The sequence below is a fragment of the Anas platyrhynchos genome, chromosome 22 (assembly GCF_047663525.1).
Source record: "Anas platyrhynchos isolate ZD024472 breed Pekin duck chromosome 22, IASCAAS_PekinDuck_T2T, whole genome shotgun sequence".
NCBI lineage: Eukaryota > Metazoa > Chordata > Aves > Anseriformes > Anatidae > Anas > Anas platyrhynchos.
The window spans coordinates 5424106-5437514 of NC_092608.1; the positions used below are offsets into that span (position 1 = coordinate 5424106).

The 13409-nt window shown below is 39.6% G+C and overlaps 1 protein-coding gene across 3 annotated transcripts in view; it reads left to right on the plus strand.

Annotated features, from left to right (window-relative positions):
- Positions 1–49: 49 nt before the first annotated feature.
- Positions 50–13409, plus strand: part of TNFRSF8 (TNF receptor superfamily member 8) — a 31121-nt gene continuing 17761 nt past the window's right edge. Inside the window, exons 1-2 of one of the 3 annotated variants that reach the window (XM_072026958.1) lie at positions 50–178; positions 10996–11205. In XM_072026958.1, the coding sequence (XP_071883059.1) occupies positions 11122–11205 (84 nt within the window). In that variant the 5' untranslated portion in view covers positions 50–178; positions 10996–11121. Of the gene's footprint in view, positions 179–10746; positions 11206–13409 lie in introns of those variants that run through there. The other 2 variants (XM_021273560.4, XM_072026959.1) reach the window with 2 other exon arrangements.

Here is a 13409-nt window from a genome sequence, read left to right on the forward strand (position 1 = left end):
AACCCTCATATATGTCTTTTCACTTTTCTTTTTGTGAATTTTGCAGCTACTTCTAAGCAGATGTGTGAGCTTTCCTCCCTGGGGCTGCATAGAGAGCTGAGAACAGGAAAACTAGGAGAGCAATAGCAACAGATATGTATAGAGTTCACCTGCCACCTCGATTAAGTAAACCAGAAATGTAAGTTTAGCTTTGAATGCAAGGAATTAGTCTATGAATGGCCTGGTTCAGTGGGATGCATACAAATATGCTTATTTCCAAACACTTGAAACATGGCACGCAATTTCCTAGTGCCTTAGACTTGAGTTACTCAACAATTTAGTTAAAATAAAAAAATCCAGTCAATTTTCAGTTCAATCTCTATAGCTATAGGAGGGTGTATCACATCAGTGAAATATACCTGAAAAATGACACTAAAATAAAAGATTTTATTACTCAGAAAGCCAGAAGATGCCTTAAGATGTTTGCAAATTTTGCTTACCTCTGTTTTTGCAAGTTTTTTGGAGATCAGCCAAAAAACTTTGTGGAGTTTTAAAAACTATACCAAAACAAAGTGTATGACGTGGTATGATTTGTTTGAACTTCAGAAAATGATCTGACTTTCCTTATCTAAAAATGATTAGATGGGTGTCTTATTTTGTCTTCAATAAGCCTGAAACAGAAATTCCTGCCTTAAGAATTATGTGAGTTACTGTGAAAACTTTACTAGTAATTGCATTCAGAAGCCTTGGTTTAAATTTATTTCTGGGAGCTAACATGACAGAAGTTCTTGGGTTTACACCAGTGACGTTTTTGGCTTCTTGCTATTCAGTGTTATTTACTTATACGTTCAATAATTTATTTATAAATTAAACATGTGATTAGACTTTTTTAAGCAAGGAAGGAATTTTGCAAGTTTATGAAAACAATGTGAGACTGTTGGAATGGAAAGTGAACAGTGTGACTGATCAGTTTAGCTTTGGGTTGTATGTGTAGGGCAAAATAAATAGAATTGGTCACATTCTTTTAGTTTTTAAAAATTATTAATTTTAAAATAAAATGGAAATGTGCTATGAGTAGTTTGGGTGTGAATACATTAATGAATTATAGTGTAGTAAGAAGGTTTCGTCCAGTGGCTTTGTCCTGCAGCAAGTGCCCTGCATTCCAAGATACTGTACCCTTTCATGAAGGAGGGTGGCTGAGATGGCACCTGAGGGTGGTTGTAAAGGAGTGCATCTATCTGCAGGCTGAAAATTGGTATTTATTTCATTCAGTGTTAAAGCAGCTTCTCTACTTGGATCATGGACTCTGCAGTAGCCTGAGCTGTGATGAAATCAGTGCTGGAATCTGCACTTCGGCAGGAGAGCAGAGGGTGGGAGTAGTGTGCTTGGGATGCTGGGATTTGGGGTTAGGAAAATGGGAGGTTGAGAGGCCAGGGATTTCTGGAGAGAAGGCTAAGCAGAGGCGAGACTGTGGGAATATGTGATAGGAAGCCAGAGTGGTAGGAAGGGTGGTAGGAGGCAGAGGTTGTGAAATACTGCCAGTGTGGAGATGGGGGCTGGATTGGGAAAGCAGGAATGTAAGATATGGGATGGGGGGAGACCTTTGCAGATCGGCAGATCAATGTGATATGGTAAGCAATAGAGTTCACGATAGTGCACCAGTAGTTCCAGGATCATGTCCTTACGCACAAAATAATGCAAATACTGAACTGTTGTGCAGGCACAGGGTTCTGGGATAGCTTGTCTCCCATTCCTAGAGGCAATCTTGCTTATTGTGTGGCCTCTGGCCAAGATTTAAGGAGATTTGTCCTCATATGGTAAACAAGAAAGGGGCATGTCGGAGGTGCACAGTAATTCACAAGGAGAAGGAATTCTCCACCACAGTTGGTAAGGAAGGATCTGTAACTGATTTGAAGAGCTCAAATATGCCCATAGAAAGGTAGCAATCTATTCCTAAATGTCTCCTGCAACAGGCATAAATGATCCATTAGGTAGAAGGCAGGGATCCTCCACTCTGTGTGATAGCAGTGGAAGAATTTGCTTGGAGAATAATGTAAGCATTTGGCAAAACTGGAAGCTACTGTGTTGCTCACACTTCTAGAAGCTGGGATAGACACAGTGAGACCATTCTTGTCTTGATCTGATTTTTTTTTTAATATATATATATTATTTTTTTTCATAGCACTTGGAACATGCTTGCTCAGTCTGTGCAGCATTGTCTTCTGTTAATGGCTGGCTCTGGTGTGCGTACCCACTTATATTAGTTCTCCTTTGGCATGAGTGATAACCACCAGTTGCTTTGATGGTAAAGCTGGAAGTTTAGTTCCTCTTTCTGACTGCATATAACCCTGATTCATAAGTTGGGAAATCCAGCTTTGCTTAATTAAATATGGCACAGTAAATAATGCATCAGTTACTTGTTTTAACAGAAAAGTGGAGTTCAGCCTTTAAAACGGAGCTCCATCTGCTTCTTGACAGCAGCATTAGACTGCCATCAGTGTTACTTTGTTTGTTTGCCTCCCCTTGGATTATTGTGAGGTAGTTTTAGTGATGTCTTAGGATCAGGCGTTTCTTGCTGTCAGTACATTTCAAGAATTAATACTGAATCTAGAATGAGTGTAGTGCTGATTTATCATTCTGTGTAGTTATCAGCAGGTCAAGGAATTACATCTCCAGATGTCTCCACAACCCCCAGGTGAAACATTTGCATGCGGCCTGAGCTTGCTTTTTGAGTGATTTGTAAACTTTGATTTGGGGTCTTTCATCTTTCTAGAACTCGTGTTTTCACAGCCCAGTTTGTTCTCAGTGTGTGTCAAATCTGAAAACACAAGAGAAACTGTGCCCCTTCTTTTCTCTGTTAAAACCCTCGATTTCACAAATTTCCTGGGTAATGTCAGACCAAATGTAAGGACGTGGCTTTCCACTTTTGCTGGTGTATTGCATTGGTTTGTGCAGAACAAAACCATGCTGCTAAGAAGAAGAAAATAAGAGCCCAGAATTTCAGTGTTTAGATGCTCAATCTTTAAAACACTCTGGAAAAAAAAATTTGGTCCTGAAAATCTTCCTATTCACTTTTTCTTTCACAAAAAAATATTTAATATTTCCCTAATTTCTTTCCTTTGCTTCAGCATCGGAAAACTTTTTTTTTTTTTTCTCTGTTAATAGATAAACTTTTTCAGCTTTTAGATGAGGAGAACCAGATTACCAAGAAAAGAGCTGTTACCCTGAAAGTCTGTGATGGAACTGGGAACTAATCACTCCCACTCCTGTGGTTTAACCACATGGCTAGTCTTTCCCAAGCAATTTTATTTTCGATTTTGAATTAGGATAAATACAATTGGAAGCTTTGGTGCTTTTTCAGTTTCCCTGTTTTACTTCCTAGACATATACAGAGTGCTTTTCAGTTGCAGCAATAACATTACAAATGCATGAGTGAACAAATGTAGAAGATTTGCACAAATAGCATTTAACAAGGAAAAGTTGGGCCTTGTCTTCTTATTATCTTGTACTGAGTAACATTCTTTTTCTTTCTAGTGGTATAGATCCAGAGTTACTCTGAATTCCCTAGAGTTTGTCTGGATTTGTGTTTGTGTAAATGTGAGCAGAGCTTCTTGTTATCAGAAGGAAGAAAGATGCTCATAATATCAGTAATCTTCTGAAAGGGTGTATTTATTCCCAAAGTAAAAAATCAGTTGATATTGGGAGCACAGTAAGATCATAAGTAATTTCCAGTAAATGGCAGAATAGTGCTTCATTCTGAAAGAGCTAGTTTATTTGGGAGCTGTTCACTGACTTACAGATGAACTTCATGGGTTAAATGCTTTGCTGCAGTAAATGAACCTGGCTACAAAAGACCTGCCTGACAGTTCACACATGCAAAATATCTGAAAGTAGAACTTTTGTGAAATGACAGGGCTCCGCAAAAACCTCTTTTACCTCTCACTTTGTTTCTGCCCTATGCTTAGATCTCTCACTCTATTAAGTACTTTACACTGAAGTTTTTTTTTTAGCATCTTCTGCCAAAAGTTTAGACTGGAAATTGTTGAGTGCCTTAGTATACTTGCTGTTTCGAGTCTGTTTTTGGTTGAGTAGCATCTTCCAAAAATGATGAAAACCGGATCTGATGGGTTTGTTTTAATGAACCAGGGAATCGAATAAAACACATAGAGTGCAGTACAAAGAACACCATTGAAATGTTAAATCTGGTGCTCAGAAGTTAATAAATGCTATTATTAAAATTTATTTGCATATCCACTCCTTCTAACATGGTTTTTATTCACAGTATCCAGTCAGTCCGAGCTTCCCTCATCAGATGTCTTCCTCTCCAGTCCCAGTTGTGAGTTTCTTGTAGTCTTTTTTTTCATCCCTTCGATAGATTCTGTCTGAAAGCAAAGGAGACAGTCTTCATCTTAGTTTCAGTTCCTAATCATATCCTTGTGAGGAGAAATTACTATAACGTCCAGTTTTGCTTCCGAAACCCCAGATGGGAAAACAATGTTAAGATGTGCTACAGGTGACCTTGGGAGCAACGAGAGGCTTAAGAATGCTTAGAGAAGGAGTTTGTTACAGATCTCCCTACTGAAAATCAAATACATTCACCAATATACCAACATGAGGCGTAGGGGTTTTTTTGAGGCTTTTGGTTGATCAGTTTTTGGCAGGCTTTCCTGGCTTCTCAAAAGGTACATTCCTGAAACAGGAGTTGCCTTGCAACAGGGGAAAGCAAAAATTCAGATTGAGGCAAATATCTGATTTGACAACATTCTCACACTGCAGAATTTGACCAGCTAGTATGTAGCTGAAAAATGAGATCCTGTACCAGATGGAGCTCAATACCAGACTCTTGAAGAATAACTGTGCGATCAATATCAAGTAATGTAACCCTTGAGCATGCGTCTTGGACTATAACTGTAACTATTTCAAGTAGACTTCTTACAGGGATGAAATTATTATGAAATAAGGGTATGAGTTTACTGCAGCCTGTCTGCTTCTTATTAGCTTTGTGGCTAGACATTCTGTATGCTTAGAAACTTGCTAACTAAAGGCAAGCACGTGCTTATTTTCTTGCTTTTTACCAGTCCTTTCACGTAGCTGATAGCTTTATTAGAAGCTATCCTGCACTTTATGTAAGATTTATAGAACTTCAGACAAAGATCTTGATATGAGGTAAGACAGCTAAAGTCAAAAGCTGATGCTTGTGGATTTATTTGTATCAATACCCTGGCTGGGGGTGGAAAGAGTGGCCCAAATCAACTGCTGGTGGGTGTAATTTTGGTTAACAGCATGACCAACAAACAAGCAGCAGAGAAGACTTTTGCGTTAAAATAAAACTGCTAGGGAAGTGTGAAGAAAGGACATGAACAGATCTTTAAAAGGCTTCAGCATTCACATGATAGTACCTGCCCCATCCTTATTACCTGCCATTTTATTTAGAGCTGTAACAATCAAGAAGCTGTCTTGTGTGGATCACGGAAAATGCACTATTGAGCCTCTTTGCATCTAGCAAGGTATGGGAGGAAGGGCATAATTCAAATGATATTCAAATAACACCGTCTCTGTCAAGAGCTTTCTCTGTGGAGAATGACAACATACAAACCTACTGCTAGCTTTCAGTAGCTGTAGTCAGAGTTACTGAAAGTACAGACATGATGTGATCTTTTTTCTAAGGCTGTCTCTCTCTCTCAGCCAGCCTGTGGGCATAGTAATTCTGTGATATGGTTTTGGTTTCTTTCATGGAAGCCAATTCTTTCCTGAGAGCACTGAGTTCTCTGTCAGCTCTTCTCATGTTTCAGTCTGACTCAAAATGCACTTTAGTTTTGAAGCTACTATGCACCAGAAAGAAAGATAGACATTTTACATAGATTCTTTGTTTCTTATATTAGTTATTTTATCTCTGTATAAAGTAGTAGAATTAGTTGAGAGAACAAAAATGGGGTTAAAGTTTTTTTTGACCACTTTATATAATGACATTTGTAAAAGAAATTTGGTTGAAAAGTAAGTCATGGTACCATTATTCAGATGATCTGTGTGACACGTTTTTAGCTGCTTAATTTTTTGTTTCAATCAAAGTTCTGAATGAGTCAACTGAATCAAAAAGTAAATGCCCAGGTTGCCCAGAGAAGCTGTGGGTGCCCCATGCATCCCTGAAGTGCTCAAGGCCAGGTTGTGTGGGGCTTTGGGCAGCCTGGGCTAGTGGAAGGTGTCCCTGCCCATGGCAGGGGATTGGAACCAGGTGATCTTTAAGGTCCCTTCCAACCCAAACCATTTTACGATTCCATGAATAAGCTTAGAGTTGTATAATATTTTTGTATGTAAACACTGAGGAGTCCAAATCTCTGTTAGCAGAAATGCAGAAAATTTGACATTTTAGGCATAACGATACTTAATGATGTAGTTTCTTGAAGGCCAGAGTGTAGCACAGCCATATATTGTACTATTTAAAATGAGGATATGTTCATGTGGAAGTGACTGGAATGAAAACTAGGGAACATAAATGAAGTCAATGGGCTTTGCATGTGAGAGTTTACAGATCTTGGTCAATATGAGACCTCTTGCAGTAAAACTAACATCAGATGAGAAAACTAATTTTTCCCCCAGAACAGCTAGGTTCACTGCTTTCTGGAGAACTCTTCCACCTGCTGTGTTGTAGCTCAGAGTCAGCAAAAACAATTACTGTCAACAGTACTTCTGACCTTTCCTCATCAGGAATTGGCCATTTCACAAAGGTACTTTTTGACATTGTCTTCTGTAATTAAAAAAAAAAAAAAAATTATTGCTTGGGAAGACCGGGACGCATCTCCTTCCGTTGGTTGTACATGAATTGCCAAGGAATTTCCTGTGCTCTGTAAGAACACAGCTGATTGGGACAAAAGTCCCCAGCTGCAAACAAACAAGAACTTGTGTGTTCTCCTTTTCTTTAAGGATGCTAGTTTGCATGTGTATGAAACTCTATATAAAGCAAGAACGTTAATTTCTTTTTCTGTTATTTTTACTAGAGAACAGAAATGCTGTGAGACTGTCCATCCACTGAGGCTACAATTACTGAAATGAGTTGGGATTTCCCCTATGCATTGGGAATTTATTATGACCCCACCTCATTACAACCATGTTTTTCCTGCTGGGAACTCTTGTTTTAAGTCACTGCTACATTTCAACAAGTACATGTATATAGCAACAGCTCCATACCAACTTTGTTGATCAAAATAGACAAATATACCAAGATAAATGACTAAATCCATGTAACTTTGCAGATCACGTTATCAGGAGCACCTGCAATGTATTTTTTACATATTGCAGAGGGGTTTGATTAATGAGACATAATTAAATGGACTGATGAATATTTAATACAAAACACAGGGGAAGTGTATGTGCAATAAAATAAGGATCAGTACCAGATTGGCATAGGGGGATAGAATTTTGCAAATGTGTAATGTACTCAACATAAATGATTTTTTTAACACATTCAGACAAGTTCAAATGTCAGCTACAGCTAGCTCAAACTCCAATTGCTTGCTTACCAAGTGATGTTTCTCAATGAGATCACGTTGTACCAGCATTGCCCTCCCCTCCATCTGTCCTCTTTGGGCTACTGAATGACTTCTGGGAAAGTTTAGTATGTTGGCTTCACTTAAAATGCCTAAAATTCTTGGGATCTTGAATGTTCTCACTGTGTTTTTACCACAGTGCCACTTTAAAACAAAGAAAGCTCTCCAATGGCTAAAATGCATGCATAGATCAAGAAAGGTGTCAAGAAAGTCATTCTTTGAGCATGATTGCTTTCCTTCCTTTTGCCACGAGATTCTTTGTTTTTTGTTACTGTAAATACTTTTATTTTTTACAGTATTAAGCATTTCACCCTTTACTCGTACCTGCTACAGTATGTAGCCTTCATCCAAATGAACATTCCCTGTGGCACTGCTGAGACTTTGGGTGAAATTTTAGGGTCTGATTTTGTTTCATCTGGCTAAGTAGCAAGACTTGAGTGATTTTCATCAGCACATTGTGTTGCTCTAAATAGCAACCCTGACAGACACTGAAGTACAGATTTTAGATGAGGTTATTTTGGTGTGTCCGTTTCAATTCAGTGGCCTCCTTTGTCTGCCTGTTTAGAAATGATACTTCTCGGTGTTTTTTCACAGCTAGATATATATATATATAAAAGCACAGGGAATTATGCTAAAAGTACAGTGTAAGACTAAAATAAACCACTTCAAAATTAGAAAATATCAGTAGTACTATTGTTTGACACTGTGTGTGACAAAGCTATTTCTGTGTTATTCTACTACCACTTCCTTCACTGGGCTTTCTCTGTTAGCACAATGAACAGAACCTGCCAAAAGAGTGTCTTGGGCATGTGTTGGAGACTTTTTCCTTGTGGCTTAGCTGATTCTCTGCATTCTTTTGCTCCATGACATTTAAGTAACCACTGACCTAGAGGACTTTCTCCGCTTCCTCCCACCTCATCTCCCCACAGCACATACGGATGACCAACACCAATCAGATACCTCGTGTGGAAATTAAACTAGCTAACAGAAAATGCCAACCAGCCTTGTCTTCAGCATTTCCACCTTGAACACCTAAAATAAGAGGAGATTCAGATGCTGAAGACAGATGCTTGTAGTCAACCATGCATTATAAATAATAATGGCATGCTCAAAGGGGCTTTTCCTTTTTTTTTTTTTTGTGATAGACATTGTCCTCTGATAGAAGGATAGAGAAATGGGGCTTGTTTGTTTGCTTTGATTTGTTATTTCTTTTTCTTTTTTTTTTTTTTTTTTGAATACCATAGAGGATTATTTTCTAGGAAATCCAGGCAACAGTTAGAGAATGATAGCGTGGGTTTGTTTTAAAGCAGAGGTGCTTCTTCCAGTTACTGATATGGCTCTGTTTGGAAAGCCCCTTTCATTGTGTTTGAGATCAAAACACATCAAGTCTGAAATGAATGCATTTAGATTAAAATACATGCAGGTTGGAACGTTGCTTTTAAACACAACCTCTTCACCCTTTTCTTTGTTGTTGGTTTTATTACTTACTTGTAATTAAATTGTATGATATAATAGTCTTACTGAAAAGTCAGCAGCAACAGTGAGCACTTTTCACTCCCCATTCTGAGGATGGAAGCTGGGAAGCCTGGTTTCATTTTGGACGTGTGGGATGGGTTCTCTCTTGTCTGAGGTCACTGATTTCACATTGCAGCCTTTCCCTCAGTGAGGGCATCACCACAGTCTTCCCTCTTGTATCCAAGTCATCTACTTCCACGAAACCTTGCAAAACTTAGTGCATCCTCAGCCAAATTTCATTGAAGTTATCCAGTGGGTTAAAACAATACTGACATGATTACAAAGGAGATGACGTGAATATTTTTAAAATGCTAGATATGCTCAATAGTTGTACCTTTTTTTTTTTTTTTCCTGGAAAACAGGCCAGAAACCCTTCTGTGTTCCCAGTTCTGGGAAAGTATTTCAGATGTGTTTTTTTTTTTGTACTTGGATACTTTGGGTTTGGATCGGATGGACTGACTTCAGTAGTACAACTTCACAGAGGCTAAAGTCAAGTGTGTGAATGGGGCTTTCCAGGCGATATCTTCCATCGGTTCCTGTCCTTTTGCTAGAAAAACTTAGAAAGGAGCTGATCATGGAAAAATAAATAAATAAATAAAAACCCCACAAAAATAAAGCATACCAATTGCCCTGATTGCTGTGTCTCACTTGAAACAGCATTTTATAAATTGTGAAAATTGCCTAATGGCATAATATTGCACAAAATTAACATATTTTCTAGTCCATTATTTAATTAGGAAAAAGAAGAGTGTAATATATGGACTTTTAAATATTTAGTTGTCTCTAGACTGCAAAGGTATATATACCACAATCAGCTTTTATCGGTTAGGGAGCTTAGAAATTTAGAAGTAAGCTGATAAAATGATGAAAGGTGGGTAGATCTAAAAGTGTGTGTCAAGTACACAGCACTCTGAAAATCCCTTTTTTTTTGTAGGATGGTATTCCTGAGACTGAAATAGAGGCAGATCTTTAAAAAGAAAAGGGTTAGACTGTGAATTAAAGATATTTACATCATCCTAGGGGCCCTGTGGAATGCTCTCATCCTTAGTATTCTGTTGTGGTGGCATGGGGGCAGCTTTAAGAAAATCATCAATTATCCTACTTTCAGTCTTTTCTCATTTTTCTTTTTCTTTGTGGTGATAAGGGTGAGAAGAACCAAAAAGAAAACATGGGTGTGAGAATACAAATTTTCATTGTTTTCCCAGGCACCTCAGAAAGGTTTTCAAGGCAGGCTGCCCTTTTTTGAAGTGGCTGACTTTTACTTTTGACAAAACTTTTAGGGCAGATAAGAAAGCTGCATGACACCTTAAACCAACTGAAATCTTTCCAGGCATCGGAGCCACAAAGCATTTTCCAGAATAGCAAAGCAAGGAGCCGAAATGACAGGTATCAGTCCAAGGGTTGACTGTCAGCAGCAGGAGTTGATCTCAAGTGGGACTGGATGCTCAAAGATGTATTCTCAAGAGGTAGTTCTGCAGTATGTTGGTGTTCAAATTGCAACATGCAAAGCCTAAACCTTCACTGAGTAACCCCAGGTGGTTGTGAGTTTTCACATGCTCATTCAAACAGGAACAAAATGACTGTACTGAACTACTGAGTGTGTTTCTTACTGAGAACTCTTTTGAGTCTTGGTTGCAGTTCTGAGAGTGTGGACAGGGCAGGGCTTCGACTCATGCCTGGCTCTGGGGAGGTGAAGTGCTCGCTGGGGGCAGCATAGATGACTCAGGAGTCCGTGTTTCTGCGCAGCCAGCCGCGTCCCCAGATGACAACCTTGATGCATGCAACTGACTCAGAAACCCGACGGCTCTGGGGCTAGTGATTGACGTGGTTTTGTTTTGTGTGTGCTTTTTTTTTTTTTTTTTAATTTTACTTTACTTTCTTGGGCAGCCCCTTCCTTCCAAATTGTTTTCTCCGTGTGATTGAGTCTCAAAGTCTGTTGCCTGCATGTCTTGAACAGCTGGAGTGATTCTGGACTGAGAAAGCAGACACTGAGCAAGGCTGGGCTGGACCCTGGGAAGACTGCAGACTTCAGGAGAAGCAACATGCCTGTCTGACCTGCGATGCTGGGAGCTCAGGAAAGCTAATGCCACTGCAGATGGCTTCTTGCAGCCTTGTACCAGGACTGTGGCTCCTGCTGCTTCTTCAGGATATCCAGGGAGCCCCACAGGTAAGGCAGGGTGGTATCAGGATCCTACAGCCCTGGTGGACTAAATAGGACCTGGGAGAGATTTGGGGCAACCCTGGGATGCAGGGCAATTCTGCCCACTACCTATATGCAGGGTGTAGGCATCTGTAGAAATAGGCTTTGTGCAACACAGGGTGATAAAGGTATAAAGCAGAGCTGTCCCAAAGCAGCCCGGATAGTTTGTCCTCTCTGGGAACCCTGCAGGCAGAACCAGGGGATAGACAGCTGTGATTTGCACGTTTTCTTGGCATTGCTAGTGTTACTGCACCTCCAGGCATGTCACTGCACCTCCAGGCATGTCACAGCTAGGAAATGAGAAAGATTTCATCTAGGGATGGAGGACTGCTCTCATTTGTTTCGGGTGAATCACTTTTACTTTTGCCCGGAGGGCCAGGTGCTCTCAGGCAGATTCCCTGCAGAACTTGGCTTGTTGGGCTTTTGCTTTGCTACTGTGAGTCAGGGCTGGCAAAGTGAAAGGTGTAGAGGCAAACAAAACAGCAAAATACCTTCCTCTTTACACCCACCCACCCCTCTGACAGTGACTTCCCCATGAATGGGCTATCAAATTGAGATAAAATAGACATAGCCCACTAGTCACACTCAGCTGATGCTGTAGGTGCAAGCTAGGTTCCTGCTCAGATCATATCGTCTCTTGTGCATTTGTTCCCCCATTCCGCCCTCCTTACCCCTCCTCTGCTTTCTCCCCAGTGGATCATATGGCAACAAGCCCTTGGTGCCTGGCATAAATCCAGGTGGTTTCCGTGGCTGACACTTATGCACGCATGAGAAAAAGAAAAAGGTCAGTCACAGAGGCTCTTTGCATAGGTGAAGTCAGTAGGTAGCTTATTGCTTGCTGGGTTGGATCCTGAAATTGGCCATTTCCCTTGCATTGGAAATATAAACCTATCCTAGCTTAAGACACTTGTCTGTGTATGGTAAATGAATGATATAGCACATTGCATGGGCTATATCATAGGAGATTTTTGGCAAGAAACTGACTCCAGTTAGATCTTTGAAAGTAACCAAGTCTGCATCCTTTTCATAGATGTTTGAAAAGGCTCCTCATGACTCTTTTGGTAAGAGTAGGAGTTTGCTCTGGTGTCTTTAGCTGTAAATTCCCCTCCCACATGGCAAGCTTGCTCTACTTTGCTCTGGTTTATCTGCCCTGCCTCCATCTCCGTCCTGAAGTACATCAATCCCTCTGTTCTTCTACAGGATTACAGCTTGCAGTCTTTACTTATCTGACAAGTACCTAGGAGGACATTCAGATGAACTTGTCTGGTCTGCTGAATGCTTTAGGAGAAAGGTGCTAGAAAAAAGATGGCATTTGTGCATTTGACATCACTTGTCAAAAGTGATGTCAAGAGTTTTGATCACGAAATGAAAAGGGCAGAGAGAAAATTTGGTTTTCTAATACTCACTGTCAACTTTCAAACTCACAACAAAATCATCAGTTATCTGGAATAAGTACATAGATCTTGCTGGGATAAGCAGTTGGCTTCTCATTATCTTTATTGCATCAATCACAGCAAACTTGGCTTTTGCTGCTAGTGGAGTACAAGTGATACTATGTAATGCAAGCAAGTCACAGCTTACTGATCGTATTTTAAACCATATTCCACCTCAGATCAACCTGCAGTTTGGGATTTGGTTGTTTTAATTTTCAGTTAGCTCTCACTTGTTCATATCTCTTCTGTTAAGCATGAAGCTTGACTACCTGAAGTCTTAGATTATCAGCTTCTTTCTTTCATACTATCAGAATTTGGTAAGAAGCTTGAAAGGGAGTCAACTGTTTTGCTACAGTATTAGTCAGTTCTAGAACAGCCAATACTGATAACTTTTTTTTTTTTTTTACCGTAATATGCTTTCTTTCTGACTTACAGCTTATTTGTAGCAAGCTGATTTCTTGCTCTGCCTCACCATCACTTTTTCTCTATGAGCTCAAAAGACCATAAATAAATGAGTCAAACCTTACCCTGACTGAATTGTAGAGTAGCCCACTGAATTCAGCACCATCTTTGCAATGGCCATTACTTAAATTGAAATAGCAAATGTGTTTGTAGTTTCAAGGATAGTGAGAAGACCCCCAAAAAGTATATTTTCTAAAAGAAATTCTCAAAAATAAACACTGAAAAAGGAAAATGCTTTGTATCAAATATGTCTGTGGGGTTTTTATTATTAGGAGG